Source organism: Idiotropiscis lumnitzeri, chromosome 20, assembly GCF_059441095.1.
Source record: "Idiotropiscis lumnitzeri isolate Australia: NSW breed Sydney's pygmy pipehorse chromosome 20, RoL_Ilum_1.0, whole genome shotgun sequence".
In the NCBI taxonomy this organism is placed as follows: domain Eukaryota; kingdom Metazoa; phylum Chordata; class Actinopteri; order Syngnathiformes; family Syngnathidae; genus Idiotropiscis; species Idiotropiscis lumnitzeri.
This window is the reverse complement of record NC_142410.1, coordinates 1506917-1528087: the sequence shown is the minus strand read 5'-3', so window position 1 is coordinate 1528087 and position 21171 is coordinate 1506917. Positions and strand designations below refer to the sequence as shown.

The 21171-nt window shown below is 37.5% G+C and overlaps 1 protein-coding gene across 2 annotated transcripts; it reads left to right on the top strand.

The window, feature by feature from the left end:
- The first annotated feature begins 1150 nt into the window (after positions 1 to 1150).
- On the top strand, positions 1151 to 20786 carry ipmkb (inositol polyphosphate multikinase b). 2 transcript variants are annotated; one of them, XM_088284056.1, is made up of 7 exons: positions 1151 to 1393; positions 2149 to 2334; positions 9856 to 9941; positions 10051 to 10147; positions 10716 to 10888; positions 14772 to 14853; positions 16736 to 20786. In XM_088284056.1, the coding sequence occupies exons 2-7, from the start codon at positions 2190 to 2192 to the stop codon at positions 17482 to 17484; spliced, it is 1332 nt and encodes a 443-aa protein (XP_088140182.1). In that variant the 5' UTR covers positions 1151 to 1393; positions 2149 to 2189; the 3' UTR covers positions 17485 to 20786. The 2 variants fall into 2 exon arrangements, with proteins under 2 accessions (XP_088140182.1, XP_088140181.1); XM_088284055.1 differs by having other exon boundaries at positions 1151 to 2334.
- The last annotated feature ends 385 nt before the right edge of the window (positions 20787 to 21171 follow it).

The window sequence follows — 21171 nt, the reverse complement described above, 5'->3', positions numbered from 1 at the left end:
TTTCCTTACACTTAGATACGTTTATACTGTGTATATTTGCATGCTTTTTATGAATGTCTGCTGCTAATGTTATACATTAACGGCTACATTACGCCGCCGACTCTGTGTGATCTATATCTTTGCTGCTGTAACACCTCAAATTTCCCCATTGTGGGACTAATAAAGGACATCTTTATCTTTATCTTTACTTGGCATGATTGTCCAGGTGCCTTTTTGAAGGCCCTCTCTGCAATAGGACCCATAAAACTGGGATGTAAATTGCATAATACTCTGAACAGTTGAAAATTAAAATAACTTACCATGATTAACAGAATCGTATTCTCTTCAAGAAAACAAAGTGTAGTCCACTTGAGAAGTATTCAAAATTCTGACAGGAAATGTTTATTATCAGTTTTTACTGAGTTTTGGAGCAACTCTTTATGTAATGCCAGATCAGGAAGTATGCATAAACCTAATTATGTTGTTTTGGACACATGTATTCAGTACATTCCGTGTCAACTTTGTTTACTCATTATCTTTGTTTGTAAAATTTCATTCCAATTAGAGTGGATTGCACTTCCAACAGATAAGTATAATTGTCTGTGCAATAACAGAAGTGGGTTTGTGTGGGATCATGGAGGGAAATGGGTTAAGATGCGTTACACACTTCCGACCGATTGGCAAGATTTCCGCAGAGGGTTTGCCTCAACCAAACTCAAAGGCACACATTAATTATTCACTCATTAACTAAAAGATTATTATATGAACCAACACATCATCCAAACACTTTCCCTGTACCCCCCCCCCCCCATTTAAATTCAGAATTATAGTCTGTTATTCACCATATAGTATATTCAGCATTTTAAATTGAAAGTGATACTGGTTGTTATAACTACAACGTTGTATCAATATAGTCGATGACTGGGCGATTGTTTGTTTGATGTATCTGTGTATTTTTAGACAGAACTGTACTGAGTCTATGAAAAAAAATATGTATTATTGTATATGTATGTGTGCGTGTCCCTGTTCTTCAGTAGGCTATATTTTTTTTATTAATGCTATGGTCTCATCAGCTTTCAGCCACTGGTCATGTGTTTTGTAAACGAGTGTCGATACAATAAAGTTTAGTGGGGAAGAAATCTTTACACGGCTACCGTAAAAGAGCTAAAGTATGATTTGCGACAGTATAGAATTGTCGTAAAACATTGGATATCGTCACCTGAACCGATAGTATTTTTTTAAATCTCACGCACCTATGCTGAAATATGGGTTAAAGGCTGACGAGTGTCGCGTTTCGGTTTACTGATAAACCGTAGTTGGCCTTCAGTTTGAAGGTTGCCGTATGGCATATTTTGCTAATTTTTGACGGTTGCATATACAAAATGGAAGACTTCAAAATCAACTATTGGACCCGGTACGTTTTACTCTTAATTAGTGTAGTCTGCTTTTTGTTTATGGGACTGACATACCACTAGAAACGCGAATGTGTCGCAACACAGTTTACATGGGAGTCAACAACGCCAACAGAAAAGAGGAACTGGGTTTCGTGAAAATTGCAACATTTTATTGAAAATGGGATAGTATCGCTTCATAAACGCGTTTAAAATATTACATATTACAATCGGAATGGTGCAATATTATGTAACCGTCGCTACTGACAAGTAAATTCACGTCGTTCGTATGTATCACACGACCCAATTTGAGTTTTATTTTGAAATCCTTCTACGGAAATCTAGCCTGGTTCACCTGTGATTGACGCTGTCAGGAAGTGGGATGTGGCCAGATTGTATTTATGCTGTTGATCAAGATATGAAAATCATTGAATCAGCGCGCCTCGGGAGCACTGCTTCACCGCAGGTCACAGCGGGGATAACAGTTTTGCCCGACGACCCTGAAGTTGCTTCCCGGAGTCGAAAGCAGCGAACGGAGCCACTGTGTCTTTGCTTTCGTCTGGATTGGGCCACTTCCCTTAAGACTTCACAACCTCACGCCCAAACACTTTATTGCAACTGCATCTAGGGCGTTGGTTACGTAATAATTATGTGAATCCATAAAGGACTCTAAAAAATATATACGTATATTGGTGGAGAACGAAGATTACGGGGCCTAGCCGTTTATTACAAATGTCAGCAAGCCACCATCATCCAGTGATGATGGAGTCCTCTTTAGCTCTTGGTAGACTGGACCTGACTTCCGCTGTCGGGGTCAACATGACCCCGTGCATCTCTCCCACTGCCTCCACGAAAGAGATGAGCGGTCACCAGCTAATTGGGACACAAGGACCGGCTCACCTGAATGGCTGCGTGCCGCTGTCACATCAGGTCGCAGGTCACAAGTATGGAGTGGATAAAGTGGGTAAGTACAGGTGTATTCCTAGTTGACTTTAATTCAAATGTGATGGTATCTGAGAACATTTTCAGAGATGAGTTGACATGGCATAATCAGACGCACCTTTTAAAGACGACACCAGTGATACAATTTTCACTTTCCTGTGACATATTAAGAAAGTAATGCCTCTTTAAAACTGCTAAAAATGCACAATTGAAATTTTCAACACAAGATAATCCACTCATATCCGTAAACTAATACGTATGCATAATGTACAAATGTAAAGTAATATAAATGTAGTAAAATAGAGCAACCAAAGCTACATATTATTGCAGTACTGTACATAATTTTAAAAATTGTTGGCATACATAGGGGAAAAAAGTTAATGTTGAAATGCATAGTAAGGAACAAAAAAAAAAAACAAATAAAGCGTTCGAAGTGAGTGAAAACATGAACGATGACGGCCAATCAGAGGAACAGCATAAGGAACATGGCAAACTCCAAAATTGTACAGTATAAAGTGTTGGATTTGAAAAATGGCCCTAATCACATGTTTTTTTTGACAGCAGTTTTTGAAGTACCAATTCGGGAAATCTTTAGTTTCACGCCATGTGTAGCTACTGGATCTTCCCAGAAATTTCCAAGTTGTGCTAGTATGGAGGTAAGATGAAAAAACTTGAATGCAGTTTTTTTTAAATATCCGGCGGCAGATACACATACATAGCTAAAATGTGGTACCTGAATGTTTTCTTAGTCGTTAGGTCAACATGTCTGACGTTAATGGAATGTGGTTGCGGAAGAAATTACTTGGAATTCACTGAGTAGACTTTTGCCAAAGCCACATTAACCTGATTTCGATCAGCATAATTGTTCACCTTTAAGTGCTTGTGTTAGGTAAATTCTGAAAATTTCAAAACAAATATATTTGTGTCACAACTTATCAAAATAATAAATCTGGGGGGAAAAAATATTTGGTACATTTGACAAAATAATAATTTTCCCACAATTAGATTCTTCCGAGCGACACAACCGGAAGTGTGACGTCATATCAAGGGATTTATGGCAGAGCTCACATAGCGAGTGTGCCAATCAGGAATTGACTCACAAAGCAATATCTCAAACGTATCTGAGGGGATCCACCACGTATGTGAAGAGTTGGAGGAAGAGGAGTTTGTTGATATTCTGTTCGTTGGACCATATGTATACGAGCCAGATGCTCAAGAGACCAACAATATTGTGCCTGAACGACCGGACATGGAGTGGAAAATACACTGATCAAGGCTGGATGAAATGGTAAAAATATGTAGCATTATGGCGTTCATCTTGTCTTTTTTTTCAGTAGGTTTATCTTTTTTTCAGACGAAAACCTTTTTTCTGGCGTTAAACAAAAAACTTACCTCGTTTACAGTTTCGGCTGTCATTTCAGCCTTTATTCAAAGCTGTCACATTTCTGTGTGACGGTACGGAGCGCAGTTTTGATTGAGTCGGGGAGCCTTAATTTGAAGGTTCCCCGACTTGATCAGCTGTTTTAGGACACGTCACACAGATGTGTGACAGTTCTGACGAAGGCTAAGTTAAAGCCAAAGCTGTCAGCAAGGTAGGAGGAGTGTTTTACTCTCCACCAGAAAAAAAAAATGTCTGAAAAAAAGAAAACGTGCTATAATATATTGGCCCGGGTTATTAGCTTTGCGTATTTGTTTTTAATTTGATGGTCTGCCGTGCTGTAAATGACGCATGGTGAGATTAGGTAAATTTATTCTGCTAGTACTGAGAGCACACCATGTAGTGCCTGTTTCGTACGTTGTCATTAGTAACGATTTCCATCCATCCATCTTCTGGACCGCATTTCCTCACTAGGGTCGCGGGGGTATTGGTAATGATTTAATATATATATATATACACATTTGTTGTTCAACTCTCTACTTAACACCGCCCGCTCGTTCTCCACATGATAAATTGTCCTTGCATCCGCACTCAGCAGCCGTCAGTCACACACAAGCTCTCACGATAGATGCAACACACCACACGTTTTTCAAAATGGATCGTAATCACACCTACCTTTTTGCGAACCCCATATCATCAGCAAAATGGTCGAGAAAGCAGAGATCTTCGAAGTCCTTGTGTCGACAGTGCTGAAATTCCCTCTATTTTCCTGAATGAAATCGGTCCATTTACATGCCCTATTTTTTGCTTTGGCCATTCAAAAAGATGCTTTCCAGAATGCGAGCAAGGCATCGCCACACAGCGACGAGGCATTTCACAGAAAAACGCAACACCAATGTCAATTGAGTAGCTCACTGGACAATAAGCAATGCATTACAATGGCGAGTGTCAGCTCGTGGTTCTGCAAGTAAAATAATTTGCGAAGAATACCGGCGATTGCCGACCAAAAGTATTTTTGTTGTTGTTGATATGGGTCAGACTATAAATCTAGGACATTTGCGTTTAAAAAACTAACAGGAGTAATACTGAGTATTCTGAAAGTACATTATTTTCTCAAACTAAAGGGGTCAAGCCTACCTCACACAAGCACTTTAATGGAAATGGTGAGAAGCAAGGGATTCTTTGCTGGTGTAAACATCATGAGATGCACTTACCTACTTAAACAGTACAATTTAGATTCTAGTTTTATGAAATTATATTTATTCAATTTTTTGGGCTGCACTGCTTCCTTTGCTGTTTATGGATGTATATTTTCAAATAAATCAGATTTCAATTTCCATGTGTTGCCTTGTCTATTAAATCTGCATAGGGCCTTCAAAATAAGTGGAGCTGGCCGATTTAATTTTTAAACTAATAGTAAGGGGACCATTTATTTAACCAATTTCAACTTCAACTTCACAGAGCAGTTGTGCCAACTCTCAATGAAGTCAGATTTTTTTTTCTTTCTTTCTTTTGATTTTAATACTTATTTTGGAGGCAAATGTTCCTATTCAATTTGAGTTAAAAAAAGATTATGGCTAAGAATTAATTTGAGGAATCAAGATAAAATAATTTTATTTAAAAATCAGTTGCCTAGAGAGTAGCTTGCTGCTTGGTTGGTAAACAATTTGTTTTACTGCAGAGAGTAAAGACACATGAGGTGCCTTAATCTCTTTACTGCATCTCCACACAGTTGTTAACATTCTACTTTTGATGAATCATCAACACGTATAAGTGGGGGGGAGGTACTCGTGGGTTAACAAACAGGTTCGCGAACCACTGGGTTAGAGCGCAACTTGTCGCATCCAATTTTCCTTAGCAAGTCATCAGATAAGATGTCACAGTCATTTTTTTCTTCACCAAAGTACTCTAGTATATTCACTGGTGTAAAACTATTTCTTTGTCTTCAGTTCACTAATGTGGCAGCCCCTTTGAGTAAGTGAAGGTGACGGTTGTCAAAGTAGGTCCTTCTTCAAGAAGGGTGACAAAAGCGTATCATATCAAGTGCGCATCATATAATTTAATTTTCTCACAAAAGACTTTATTTAAAACATTACAATCCAAAATTGCATTAGTATAAGGCACTGCCTAGCACAGTACTGAATTGAAAATTTGTAGAATTAGAAGTTAGTGTTGTTTGGTAGAAATGTTATTTTGGGAGGCAGCCATCTTGCTCAAGAATAAAGATGACTCTTTGTAGCTCTATGTGAGTCCTCAATATAGTACATGAGAGAAATTTTTCATCCAAACAGAAGGATGCTTAACCAGATTACTTGGAATCTTATTTGGGCTGGAGGAATATGACCTGAAAATTAAGGCGATTTAATGGTCCGATATGAGTTATGTCAAAATTGGTAGATTTTTGCTGATTGTTTTGTTATGCTTGTATTACACATTAATGCAAAGAAAATGACCGCCACCCCCCAAAAAAAAATCAGCAAAAGAAAATCTGTCAATTTCCATTAAATTATAAAGTTGAACAAATACTTAACAATGCAATACAACTTTATTAATATAATGCATTTCTGTTTGTTTTTTCCCCCCATAAATTGTCCAATTAATCGGTTAGCGGAATATTCTCCTGCCAAATGTCACACTCGACATCAGCCTCCCAAAAAAATATCCATTTTGGTCCGGCCCTACTTAGAATAAAATCCCAGCAACTTTCCAATTCTATGGAAAAAAAAAACAAAGACAATAAAAAGTTGTCGTAAACTTGAAGACATTTTGATATTTATTTATTTATGTATCATTTTGGGGGCAAAAATGCATTGTGCTTTTTTATGTCAGGACACCATGGTCAGTATTGAGTAATTGTTTCTTTTTAGTAATTTGACCAAATATGGTTCAAATTTTTAGATATTTTGCTCATATTTTCAGTTCACTAACCAATGAGAGCAGCTCTTAACTGAATCAATGGACAAAGTAGATCAATTATTAAACCAGTCTCAAATGAAATCTGTTTTCTTTGAGAGGGTTACATGTGTGTCTCGCCTCTCCATCTGTCAAAACAAAGCAGCATGAGGTCATCTTGGTTTATTCCTGGGCTTGGTCTCGCGTAATCATTAACACATAGCTCGCATATGGTGAAGTAATAGACTCAGTAGGCAATGTTATACTTGTGCTGTGCTGAACAAATATTGGAATCCTGCTCATCCTGTATTGTTGCTGACTGAACATGATAGTGCTCCTCCCATTGCTTCTTTGCCGAGGCCTCCACATGCATTGACCTCCGGAGGTATTGTTGAAAATGGGAACAATTGTTGGGCTATTCAAAAGTTAGCTTTCATAAATACAATAAAACTGCTACTACTACTTTTGTAGATAAAGCAGTTGTAAAAATGTAACTCAAAAGAGTGCAAATATTTTTTTCGTGTTATACATTAATGAATTTCTGCCATGTAAGATGGAAGTCCGAGTTCATGTTGTTCATTTCCTTGGTCCAGGCTGAATTTGCGCACTGCAGTCTTATTAAGACAAATTTGTTCTGGCAATCCAGTTAATTAGGGTTTTTAGGCTCAGATCATAAATGGATGTTTATGGTTTATATGACCATGTGATCATATGCACATGAATACAATATATGGGCCCTCATTTGTTACACCCTAAACTGTACCATAATTCTTTCAAAAACACATTCAGTACTCAAATTGTATCTTTTTTATGTTTGTGTTGACCATGTCAAGGTGGTAATGATTGGACTTTTCTTGGAATTGTAAACTTCCAGGGCAAAATAATCATTAAGAGGGTTGACTGGATAAATATGATGATTGATGATTGAACTTGGCCATTTTGGAAAAGATATCTTAAGTATTATGTTTCTTGCATTTTAATACGGTATTTGCGTTGTCGCAGGCATTTAATCCCTGAAATAGCGCCTGAACGTTGACAACTGTGGTCAAAAGCATTGGTCAAAGCCTTGAATCCGTACCGTTGGACTCCTCCTTCCAGGTCTCTATTAGAACCCTTTTTAATGCATTTTTTTATAATTAGAAATATTTTTGGAATAAAAAAGATAGGCAGGACAGCAGCTCTCTGTAACAGTTTCCAAGTTATTCATTTTTAATCTATGTAAAATGTAACTAATGACCGAAACAAAAAGAGCAAACCGGAACAGGGCTTTCTGACAATGTAGTAGAATACTTTATCTCAGTCAGCCTCCGACAAGATTTACTTGCTAATCGAACCATAACGATTACTTCTCCTTTTGTAAAATAAACCCCTTGTCAGTTTATCTGAATGCCATATATCATGTATATTTCCAAGACATAAACACATTCATGACAATAAATCATATCTTAATAACACACAGCATTTTCTATGTAAACTTCATCTCCAATTTTATCCAGAATACGTAAGAATCTGCATTTGTCTTCCCACACAGCCTCCAGCATGACTGCTGAAATGAAAATGCAGATATAATCGTAGGAGTAATCAGAACACATTTTTGTCCCGAACAGTTACCGGAGGTTGACTCTTTTACCTTCTTGCATTAGTCATACCCCGTTAAGAATAATATTTTTCAGAGATTTCTTAGAAAGAAGCATGTTGCTTTGTCAAAAATGAATGAACCCAAACGTCGATCTGTGGTGTGGTTGTGGCACCGCAGCCATCGTGCAGAATAGTGCGTACGTTCCCAGGCTGTCTTCTTCCTCTCCTACATTCAATTTGATATATTGTCATATTTTACAAGCTGTGAAAAAAAAAATCAAGAAAGCAAACAATGTGTTACAGTGTATATTTCAAAAGTGCACCTGATGCATTTGGCTTTGATTGAGGGCAATGAAATCTGTAACATCTGCATGACTGAAAAACGACAGACAGTACTGAATGCGTTTAATTTAGCATGTAGCATGTTTTGTCAGCACTGTTTCATCTGGTCAGATGACTGTGAGTATTTGTAAGTGTTATTAACCGCATCCAGATTTGGCTGACAAAATGCGAAGATGAGTGCTCTCCCTTACTGGAAGGGGGGTAGCCGACCTCAGATGTGGTTGTAAATAATTTGGAATGATATAAATTCAATCATATCATGGAAATTGAAGTAATTCATTCCCGCATCGTACCATCTTTCGCTGTACATCCCATTCTTTTCAGTCGTCTACATTTTCTAAGATGAAATTCCCAAATTAATCCAACAAAAATATTTACATTACTTCCACCGGTTATGACCTGATGTACTCCATTACAACATCAAAATGTTGATCTTAGTCAAGAAATCAAGAAATAATTATTTCTTACATTCCAATAATTGCCACTTTTTTCAGAATCAGAATGCCCTTTATTGTCATTGTACTCAGTGTGCAACGAGATTGGAGAGCTCCCCTCTCCAGTGCAATATAACAAATAATTAAATGAAATTAATTAAAGATTCATTAGATAATCATAATAAATCTGATATTAAATAAATAAAACACATGTTGTAGTTCTAAGAGTTAAAGGTAGTTGTGTGCGAGAGTTCAGCATGGAGATGGCTTTTGGGAAGAAACTGTTTTTTCAGTCAGACCTAATTAAGAATTTTTTCAGATATTTCCTCCTCCCACATTTTTCAACCACTTTAATCCATCCCGACTTCAAATTAAGATGATTCAGAATGTTTGTGCTTCATTGTAAGGTTACTATGTTGTACTGTATACTGAATTATGTTGATATGATAGCATGCCTATATTATGAAAATTAGCATTTGAAAAATGTAGGATTAGAAAGAGTTCACAAATACAGCTCTAGATATAAAACATTCATCAAGTGCACTGATTTTAGCAGTACTCAATTTACATTTCCTACATTTGACTTAATTCTTCATCATATCCGTTCAAAACCAGCCCTTTAGAATTCACACACAATTTCTATAGATAATTGTATTCTCTAGTTACTGTCAAACATTGTCACTTTAGCCAGATTTTATTGTGCTTTCCTACATTCAAATAAGTTACCACTTCTCTTACTGATCGTTAATTATGTGTTTCTCTAACTCACGTTTCAAATTTAATGTCACATTTAGATTTCATCTGAGCAATGGAGGCTTGTTGCTCCGAAATGACTATATTTGATATTTAAATAACCATGTTGACAGTTCTGTCCATCAGTGTTCTGAAATTCATACTTTGATTTGTTTGTTTGTTGAAGGGATTCTGCAACATCCAGATGGAACAGTCCTGAAGCAACTGCAGCCTCCACCTAGAGGACCAAGGGAGATGCAGTTTTACAGCATGGTAATACTTATGCGCATACAAGACTGCAAACATACTGTATAGAACACAAAGGCTATTATTCAAAAAAACAAAAAAACTGAGTGATACATTGGCTGTATTTGTTTGCTAGGTGTATGCAGAGGATTGCTGTGACCCATGTCTTCTTGAGCTTCAGACACATCTCCCAAAATATTACGGCACTTTGTCCTCTCCTGATGAACCTAATGGTATGGAACTATGTTGGCTCATCTGCTCATATATACATATATACAGATGACAATGTACAATAGAAGATTAAGTTGATGAGTTTAATCGTAATTTAGTGATTAACACAGGATTCCGTTCAAGCAATATCTTCAGTCTGACGCCATGGACTTCTATGTCACATAGTAGAGGTTGGCATTTTTTTGGGATTCATCGGGACTTCCGAGGGATGGGAGTGAGCTTTAGCTTTAGTCACAGGAACGGTACGGTACAGGATAAAAAAAAAATATGTAAACAAACGGGAGCAGCATTATCCAGTAGTAATATAAAAAATAATAATAAATAAAAAACTCCAGACAGACGCACAGCCATTTTTAATGTAGCTGACCTCCAAAAGGGGCACCAAATTGGGAGTAATTCAGTACGTGAGCAGGACATGAGTGGGATGGGAGAGGATTTTGATTCCCCCCCCCCCCCCTAACTGTGGTCTGGGATTCTTTTTTTCCTGTGAAATGGGATGGGAGTGGAAATCCACTGCCGTGTTACCCTCAACAACATAGTCAACATTGTCTCTGCCTGTCACTGCCTTAGACTTGTACATGAAGCTGGAGGACGTGACTCGACGCTTTGTCAAGCCTTGCATCATGGATGTGAAGCTTGGCCAGCGAAGTTACGATCCGTTTGCCTCGCAGGAGAAAAGGGAGCAACAGATCCGAAAATACCCACTGATGGAGGAGATAGGCTTCCTGGTCCTTGGAATGAGGGTGAGTGAGATTTATGCGGTCTTTTTTGAAGAACACCCCATTCTTCAAAAATAGGAATATACTTTGTATATTGTTGCCATTTCACCATAAGGATATCTAATTAATTATCTTGTAAACATTTGGTAACCATTGATGGAAATTAATCATAATCGTTTGCAACTGTAAATGCAAGCTACTTTAAGATGATATCTCACCATCGTAATGTAGATTAGATTAGAAATCCCTTTATTGTCATTGTACTCAAGTGTGCAACGAGATTAGAGGTTGTTAATTATTAATTAAAATAGAATTTTACGGTCACAATGAGCTTGATTAATAGCAAAAAGAATCGCAAACAATTCTTATTTAATTACAGCAGTTAATTCAGTCTTTAGAAACCAATTTAACACATGAATAAAAGGGCAGTTGAAGTTCAATGTGTTATACACATATTATGAATGTTACTGTTTTTAACTCTTCTACCCTAGATGATAACATGACTGAAGCTCATCCTACTCATGGAAACCTGAAAATTGTGCAGTAAACCTTTACGATTCCTAGTTTAATTGGCTAAATTAATGAAATGAGCTATTCTTAGTACAATTTGTATGGATGAGACAATATACAGATAACCTTGCATTCTAGCTTGTGCAGTATTTGAACCCTGGTGCTTTTGATAAGTAATTATTTCAGCATTACAAATGCATTCAGTGATGCCGAATAATGTTTAGACTTCCAAATTCTGTTATAATCTTGTGGTTAGTTAATATTTATATTCCCTCACCAAATGAAAGTTCTTGCAATGCACAGCCTATTATTCATAAACAACACAGGCACAGTTGATCAGCCAGTAAATATACAGAGACAGGCAGACCGTCCCTGGGGCGGAACGGTCCAACCCTCCGGCCCGGTCGGGCGCCCATTTTTTGAGCCGGGTTTGGAGGCCGGGTGACTGATCGGCAAAAAAGGGTCAAGTGCCCAACTCTGTAAATATATTATCTGATTACTGGGTCCACGTGGGTGGGAGAATACAGGAAAAAGACTGATAGTACATCTTATCGTTTTGAAAGGAAGCAAGCAAAATATTTAAAGCGTATCACTTTGTTCCCATTCCCTTCCGTTGTTTGTATCTTTATCATTTCCTGCTTGTTTTAAGATCTCCTCAGTAGACCGACACAACTAATCTTGCGATAATTACAGTTGTGTAAGGTTACAATGTTTGGGGCAAGTCTTGCACAAATTTTATTGGTATATTCAGAAAATATCATCCAACCATCCATTTTTTTAAGCCACTTCTCCTCACAAGGGTAATGGAGGTGCTTGAGCCTATCCCAGCTGTCTTTAGGCAGTAGGTAGAGTACACCCTGAACTGGTTGCCAGCCAATCGCAGGGCACACAGCGACAAACAACCATCCACACTCACACTCATACCTGGGGACAATTTAGAGTGTTCAATCAACCTATCAAGAATGCCTTTGGAATGTGAGAGGAAACCGGAGTACCTGGAGAAAACCCACGCAGGCTTGGGGAAAACATGCAAACTCCACACATGGAGGCTGGAGTTGATCCCACGACCTCTGCACTATGAGGCCATCGTGCGAACCAGTTGACCATCGTGACGCCCAGAAAATATCAAAGTAAAATAAATTAAATGTTGCAATTTTTTGCTGCATAAATGATGATAAATAAGGCATGCAGGTAAAAGTACTTTGTAGTTTTATTCAAATGAAAATCATATACAGTACCATGAACTGAGCTCCCTGATTGCTGCTCTAAGTACTTGCGCCTATGGCTGAATCAAAATAGAAATTTACCCACACATTGGCACGCCTCATCTAATGATTAACGCAGTGAGTGGATACATCGCCATTTGGACTTTAAACAGCATGGTTGAATACAGTAAGCGCCTGAAACTTAGGCTTTTCAGATAAGTGTTTTGCCACTTTGCGTCAGGTTGAGGCTATCTACCGTATATCCACACGGACGCTATTTCTTTTTCATTTTTCTGAAGTTCTACAGTGGGTCTGAAGTGAAGTGAAGTGAAACATGACAATAAATAACCTACAATGGCCAACAATTTTTATGAATAAGGTTGGACCAATGTTTCTATCTAGGCAATTTTTTTTTAGGTCAATTGCTTCTGACTACATCATTTGGCATGCTACAGGCCTATGCAAAATCTGCTTCGAGGATATATTATTGTTCTTGTCTCATGGTTTTTCCCATTAAGTACCACATGATTCTTCCTCTCGTATAAATGTTACAGAAACGGCACTAAAATCTTTGGAAAAAATTCCTTCACACATGCCTAGAGTAATACCTGTGTGCGATGTCCTGCTGATGTTGTGTGAGATACACTGTCTTGTGAGACTTTTTTTCCATCACAGCAATTCAAACACTTTTTGCAACTTGAGAGTAATCTTAATTTTTATGATGCTAGTCAAATCCCTACACTGAAGGTTTATTTGTATGTGTGTTGTGTGCTATTATATATCTCAATACCTTGATGCTGATTTCAGCATTACGTACGTTTAGTTTAAAGTATTAAACCACTAGGTGTCGTCCACACCCCAGTTCATTGTATGCCGGAGTGCAGTGGTTCTCAATTATTTCCTGTCACGCCCCCCCCACCAAGAAGAAAACAATTCGCGCCCCACCACCATTTTTTTTACATTTCGTACTAATGTACATTTTCTTTGTATAGTAATGTTAGATTGTCAATAAAATATCCCTTAACAAAGCTAAATTGATTAAAAAAATATATCATTTTGAGAACGACTATTGTGAGGATCTCGAAACTCAGTACTATTGTGCAAATATTGATGAGATGATAAATATTTACGATACGTTTTTTTTTTTTTTTTTAACTTCATTAACATGGACAAACCAAACAGTTATTAATACGTACATAATATAGAAAAGACAAAAAGAGCCAGGGGGGATTTTAAACCAAAATTCTATATCAATAACATAAAGCAACAGTTTTAATGTTTACTATACATTTTTTTATGTTTACAATACGTTTGACGTCGAACCTCTTCGTGTGATGACGTCAGCCATTTCCGAGTTCCAGCCTGAGAGCGTCTGCTAAATTGCTCACGTAGCCGTCGTCTTATTTTATATTTAGATACGTAATGGTTGCAATACAACATTTCTGTTCATAGCTGCTGGCTCCCCACCCAAACGCTGTTCGAGTCAGACTTCTGTAAAAAGTCGAGACACATCAAAGCAATTCATTTTAGCGATTAGAGCGCGTTGCGCCTCCTTGCTTTGAACGCTACTTGTTTGTGGAGTTGTTTATTTGCCATCACGTAGCTTGTTGCTTCTGCTGTGCGCGGACTTGCATATAGTTCAAATAAAGTCTGTTCTGCTGCGGCGCATGATAGCTTGGCGCGGGGCATTTAAGGAGCGGCGAAATATATCACTTACGGGTCAACGAGCGACAGGGCGACACTTCTTTTTAATCAGAACTGCGTGTCAGGGCGACGCTTTTTTTTAATCAGTACTGCGTGACAGGGCGACGCTTTTTTTTTTTTAAATCAGTGCTGCGGGCGACGCTTTTTTTAAAATCAGTACTGCGTGACAGGGCGACACTTTTTTTTAAAACCAGTACTGCGTGAACTAGGGGCACAAACACTTTTGACTAGCTCAAACTCGCGTTGTCTGAGATCGCCTTTTTCGGTCCCAAAACCATGCAAATAAACATGTTCCCCAGGTACCCTCGCCCCACCACCCACCCCCACCCCCAAGGGGGCGCGCCCCACTATTTGAGAATCACTGCCTTAGTTGATTACGTTTGAATATTTTTTGTGTGACTGTAACTATCATATTAAATATATAGAACAGTATATATTAAATAAATAGATGTCTTTTGCAATAGTTAATTTATTTTTAATATGTACAGGTTTACAAGCTTTGCAGTGACACTGTTGACACGTTTGACCAGCATTATGGGAGAGGACTATTGAAGGACACCATTAAAGATGGTATGTGTGTCATAAGTAATTTGAATTGCTTAATTACAGCTAAAATCCAACCCCCCACATTTGACTGATATTTGTTAATTCTCCAATGTTAGACCCAATCAGTTCCATTCAACATTGTATGCAATTTCACCAGTGAAAATCAAAGAACCATGAAATGTTAAAATCGCTACAAGATTCAGAGCATGTCAACCAAAGCAAAAGGAGACTGCTATGAATGTAGCTCAAAACATAATTGTTAGTACTGTTCTGGAAAAAAATACTCAGAGATAGAGAATACTTGAAATCAATCTTAAAAACTGGCTTCGGGGGCTATGCCTTTTGTTTATTTATTTTTACACCCTTCTGCTTTGGTGACTGGACAACCCACGTTAACTCCTGACCCACAGCCGCCCTGTGGTTGGACGTTTTTTGTGTTTGACTTAAATTGTGTACCTTCCTGTGCTTTTAACTTATGCTCATCACAAACACATCTAACAACATGTATGCACCACTATTCACCTGTCTGTGGCAACTAAAAAAAGGTTTGAGGTATTCGGGTGCGCTATATTGGTGAATACATACAAGAATAAAATACAAAGATAGGAACACCAGATAATCAAATTTTACAATACTATGTATTCGCCAATATAGCGCACCCGAAATCCCTGTGATTAATATTAATGGAAGGCGATTAAGAGTGATGGTGAAATGAAATGTAAATTACCTTCGGGAATCAGTTTTTTATTTTTTTTGTTTTCTAAATGGAACTTTTGGTTTAAATAAAATGATTTATGAACTGGCAAGTCAGTGTGATATCAGCCCAATGTTGAACAGAGAGTACCATCCAGAAGAGTCAAAAAAATACAACAGTTGGTTCATGGATCAAATTTGAAGCTTCATTTTCCCATCAACATCGATTAATAAAAAGACAATATATTTTCTGTGATGCAGTAGAGATAGGAATGTGGTGCCCCCTTTCCACTTTACAGTTTGTTACTCTTAACTGTTAATTTGTTAATGGGGATGAATATTTAACAGGTTTATTTTTTTAATACAGTATAAGACACTGTTTAAACAGAAATTTACAGCAATCCATAGTTTCCTGCTGTTGAAATAGTTATGTACTGTTGTTGTTAACTGATTTGGCTGTTAATTTACATGCTATTGATCAATATTTGACTGTATTTTACAATTATTATAAGAAAGATACTGTTATGAATTAACTTAAATTTTACAGAATTTTGTCATAGTGTAGTAGAAATGGTTGCAATCGTAGTGTTAACAATTCACGATTGAAAGCCAGCAACGTACTAAAATAAGGTCCCTTGTACCAGACCTCAAATGTTCCATTACAGTATCAACTGGACTAGCACCACAATTAAAGCTGGAGGATGTTGGGTTGAAGCTGGTAGCAAGATTTTAATGTAGCATAATTTCAACCTACCTCACGTCGGGCATCTTTCCAAAGAAACCCAGTTGTACCAGTTGTGACCTTAAAGCGGGCAGGGCATACATATATAAACCAAAAAGATAGCCAAGTGCAATACATTTTCTTGTTTTTTTCCTCAAAAAGCATTTTGACCTTCAGCAAACCTTAAATTAATTATTTAACCTAAAATCAATTCATCATTTTTTTCCAGGCTTGTTTCTTAAGTTTATTTATATATATATAAAAAAAAACAAAAAAAAACGATATCTGATATTTATTCCATTTCTATTAATTTTTATAGCATTGTGGGTTTGTCTTTCATTAACAGAAGGGTCCAGGTACCCTAAATTTTGTCCATATGTGTATTTCTGACATGACTCATTGGAACATGCGTCATGAACAATTCTATGTAAATTCATCCAAAGTGGATCTTCCTTCAGTTTCAACAAGGCCTTTTCATCTTTTCTTTGTCAGGCTTGGCTAAATTCTTTCACAACGGCGTTTGTTTGAGGAAGGATGCTGTGGTTGCCAGCATTCACAGAGTGCAAAATATCCTCCACTGGTTTGAGTCTCAGCGTCAGCTGGTCTTCTACGCCAGCTCACTTCTCTTTGTCTATGAGGGCCTTCCCACCTCCAGCACCTTCCCCCTCATGAGCACCCCCAGTAACAGCCCAGCTGCTGTAGGAAAATGTTGGAATGGCAAGGATGAAAAAAGCCAGGAGGAAGGGGAAACGAATGAAAAGATGGCTGAGTACAACAACAACAACATTCAGGTGGCGCTGCCCTATGATTGCGCCCGAGACTCTATTTACAGCAATCACAGGAAAGATGGCCTCCATCTTTGTGCTAAGATGCACCCTCAAGGCATCAGTGGAGATGATGGCACTTTAGTGCTAATGCCATGCCAACCAGTTTCTGTAGAGAAATTGCCACAGCAAGACAACTTGACATGGTTCTCCCGGCAACCATCAAATGGAAATGGAAACAAATCCCAACTTGAAGGGAAGGGTGAGTATAGCGAGAGAGCAAAGAGCGGCGGGAGAGAAGTGGATATCGTGCAAGGTGGAGGCGAGGCCAGGTCGAACGAAGCCAATGCACAGGTGGAGGTCAAGATGATCGACTTTGCCCACGTTTTCCCCAGCGAGAGCAGCGATCACGGCTATATTTATGGCCTCAAGCACCTGCTGTCCGTATTGAACCAGATCCTCTTGGATGACGCTTAGACTCGTCCTCGCTCAAAGTGAACCACTGTCTCCCACTACCTGTCCACGCTTCCTCCTGAATCTTGGAACCGCCGTCGTCATCTCACCTAATTCTGATGTTTGCGCGCGTGTGTGTGCGCGTTTTAATATTTTTTCGAGTGGAAGTCACAGAGGCTTACAGTTAGGTGTACTAACCGATCCCTTGAATGCATTAGGACCCTCTGCATCAGTCGTCGGGTACTGACTCACGTTAAACAAGCTCCAAAATGTGACCCTACTTTACTGAAATGCACTGGATTTGACAAGTCTATTTTTATATTAAGGCCACTGAAAAAAAAAGTTTGTGTCGTATACCAGAACATCTCAAATCCTGAGTGAGCCAGAGATTTTTCTGTATTGTTTTTACCATAGTAACTATTTGATACTATTTATAGAGGTTTTAGATTTGTGCTTAATTGTGTGGATGCTGAGAGACAAGCTTTCGCTGCCATATTGCATTGAAGTATGTTTTTTTAATTTTTTTGGTCATTCTGCTTTTTAATAGCGATGCCGCTAATTTTCTGATTGGCGAGCCGTTAATTAACCCTAAAAAGGATTGCTTCCAAAACAAGTTTTCGCCAAAGGCCAAATCAAAAACTGAAAATGCTCACATGCTGACATTATTAGTCAGAAATAATAATAAACGCAAGCAATACTGTTGTTTTTTAATATATGTGCTGCTTTTGTTAACGTCCCAATACCATCTTACATTCCATGGAAGGGACAGTTTGTTGTGGATCAAATGAGTGCAAACCCACCACAACACAACATACTTACTTCACTACCACAATGCTTTATGGAACAGAAACATAAATTCTTGCTTAAAGATTTGAATATTAACCAGCATTTTAGCATTATTTTTTTCTCTCGGCAGGTTGACATCTCTCAGCATTCACATTCAGTTTTTGAGGAAATTTCTATTTTTAAAGCAGTTTAGTCTCTTCCCAAATTCTATTTCTGCATAATCGACTATAGTGTTTTGATGTAAGATAACACCCGCCTTTGTACAGTAATCCATAATTTCCATTTACCCTGTTATTTCCATTCAATGACGTTGGATCACTTACCATGGCAATACTGGCATGGCCCGTTGGCATGTTAACATTTGAAAATCAATTTTGAGTGACTACAAGAAAGCAATTTGATTCGCATTATGTTCCTGAATAACAATTTAAAACAGGATGTTCTTCATTTTGGTGTTAAGTGCATGTTAAACAACTTTCCCAAGCCACCAACTGGAAGTCGAATTGCTTGAATCTCATCAATAATCAAAATGCAAATACAACTTTTTCAAGCTTAAACTCGACTAAACTTGACTTACTGCCATGCAATTTCTTGCCGTTCTAAAACAGGCTGTTGTTTGTTTTTGTTGAATCTAATTCAAACAGGGTTATAACTCAGGTAATGAACACTAAGAATACATTCAGTAGTTACCATGTTGCCATTTTCATCTCGGCTTGATCTTCGTGCTGTCTGTACATGGTCACTGTAGATTATTAGTTTAAGTCATTGGCTATTGATCTCTTCCCCATATGTCTTTCACTATGCTTTTGATTACTGTTTTAACATGGCTGATTGTCACACACTTTTTCAATTAGTCAGTGTTGTGGTTTGAATATTTGCTTCCTTGCACTCCCACTTTATTCTCAATAATAGAAAACAAACCATGTTTGTGAGTGTTGTGCCATTGACAGCATTTTTGATTTCTCTCATTTTTGTTGTCTTAAAGCGGTACAATTGAGGCGCCAATCATATATGGTGAGATCGCAACTTTCACAGTCAAGTTTTAAGATTGTTAAGAAAGAGCTTCTCAGTGGGACATGAATGGAGACAGCAATGAATGGGCTTTTGTTCTTTTATGTTTTTTGTTTTGGGCATTGTGTAGATGGAAAAGGTGTCAACATCGTCATGTCAACCTAAGTGATGACCTTTTTTTGTCCTGTTTGACTCATATTTAGAGTTGCATACTTTTTAAAAATCTTTATAGGCTGATCCATAGACTGACATGCAAATATTCGGCAAACATTGGATGATATTAATCAGACGGCATGCAATGAATGCCAGATGAAGGATGTAACCCAAAGCGACCCTGGTCAAGACCAAACATTGATGGCGATGCAACCAGTGAGGTATTGTAAAAAATGGGCACCAAAACACATTTTAAACCAATTCCAATTCAGTTTTTTAACATTGCTGGTGCAATGGCATATCTTATTGGTCCTTTCGCCACCGTAACGCATATTTTTTTAATGGAAATATTAGGGTGTCAATTGTGCTTTTAAATTGCTGCTGGTCATTCTTGACATTATCATTCGTTCTTTATTGTGTTTCACCATTGCAGGCTGCTTCAAATGTTTGTGAGAGATGTACTGTACCATAACTTAAATCCATGGGCCTGCCTTTTACAGTTTTTAAACTGTAGCTTGAAGAAACATTTAAATTTATTTCACTTAATTAAGTGCATTGTCATTTTAATTAGATCCCAAATACACATAGACTGTTAAACTATTGTTTGTTCCTTTTGATTTGATCAGAGTCACTTTATTGGAGTCCTAATTGATGTTTACACGCATTGACTATTATTTTCATGTAACTGCCTCATGTAGTTTTGATGACTATTTTGCTTTTTAACATTGTTCGTTCATTCCGGCAGCTTTATAAATCTGTTCGTTTTGCTTGAAAGCTAACAAATATCATATATATAAATCTATACACAGGGAATCATTAATAAATGACTTTGTTTGATGACAGTAATTCAATTTGTAGCCAGTGTGTGAAATTGGATAATCAGGCTTTGGTACAAAAGTGGGCACTTTTCCATTATTACAAATTGTTTACCCAACATTACTTAAAAACATTTACATCTGAATACGCTTTTGCAGAATCCGCGCTATGTTTGTACTTAATATCAAGAAAATAAAATAAACTGTACAGTGTGTTTGTTTTTTAATCTAATCAACCAATGGCTCAGCCAAATTCTAAAAATGAAATTGCTGCTGGTTCTTTTTTAGCCAAGCCAGTAATTACTAAGTAAAAATAAACAAACTAAAACATTAAAAACGTCATTCAACAAATTGAATTCATCAAGTTACTCCCAGTCTTCTTTTGTTAATTGTATAGCTATCTGTTGAAAGCTAGATTTCAGAAAGAAAATGGAATTTTCGTTATACACTTAACTACCAAATGTAATATTTGACTTTATGACCTACTGTATATTTTAGACTGGAGTGCTAAATGGCTGACGCAGGAATCGGTAAATAAATGAAAACATACTGTAAACTGGGCTGAATTGTACAATGCTCTTATTTACATTTTACATGCTTTCCTCATGTCAAGAATCAAACATGAATTTCTTTTATTTCATACTGCATATTGGATATTTCTTTCATTTTACCACTCTTGTGTCAGATATAGACAGTGCTCTGAAAGCATTTGCACCCAACCTGATCTCCATCTTTTTTTTCTTCACATTTATCACACTTAAGTGTTTCTCATTATCAAGCCAATTTTAATGTCTGACAAAGACAAATTTAAAATGTAATTTCAAAATGATTTTGTGTCTGTTGGGGGTGAAAGCCTATCAGGTCCTATGTAAAAAAGTACAAATTAACCAAATAATTGGTTGTGCCATCTTTGGCAGCCATAGCTTACATCAAGCATTTGAATTAA

What these genes read in the sequence shown, in the direction of transcription:
- ipmkb (XM_088284055.1), top strand. Translation starts at nt 2,103, where the DNA reads ATGTCAGCAAGCCACCATCATCCAGTGATGATGGAGTCCTCTTTAGCT. An exon ending in CTCTCCTGATGAACCTAATG is followed by an intron (nt 10,148 to 10,715) that starts GTATGGAACTAT and finishes TCACTGCCTTAG; the next exon opens with ACTTGTACATGAAGCTGGAG. An exon ending in TCCTGGTCCTTGGAATGAGG is followed by an intron (nt 10,889 to 14,771) that starts GTGAGTGAGATT and finishes TAATATGTACAG; the next exon opens with GTTTACAAGCTTTGCAGTGA.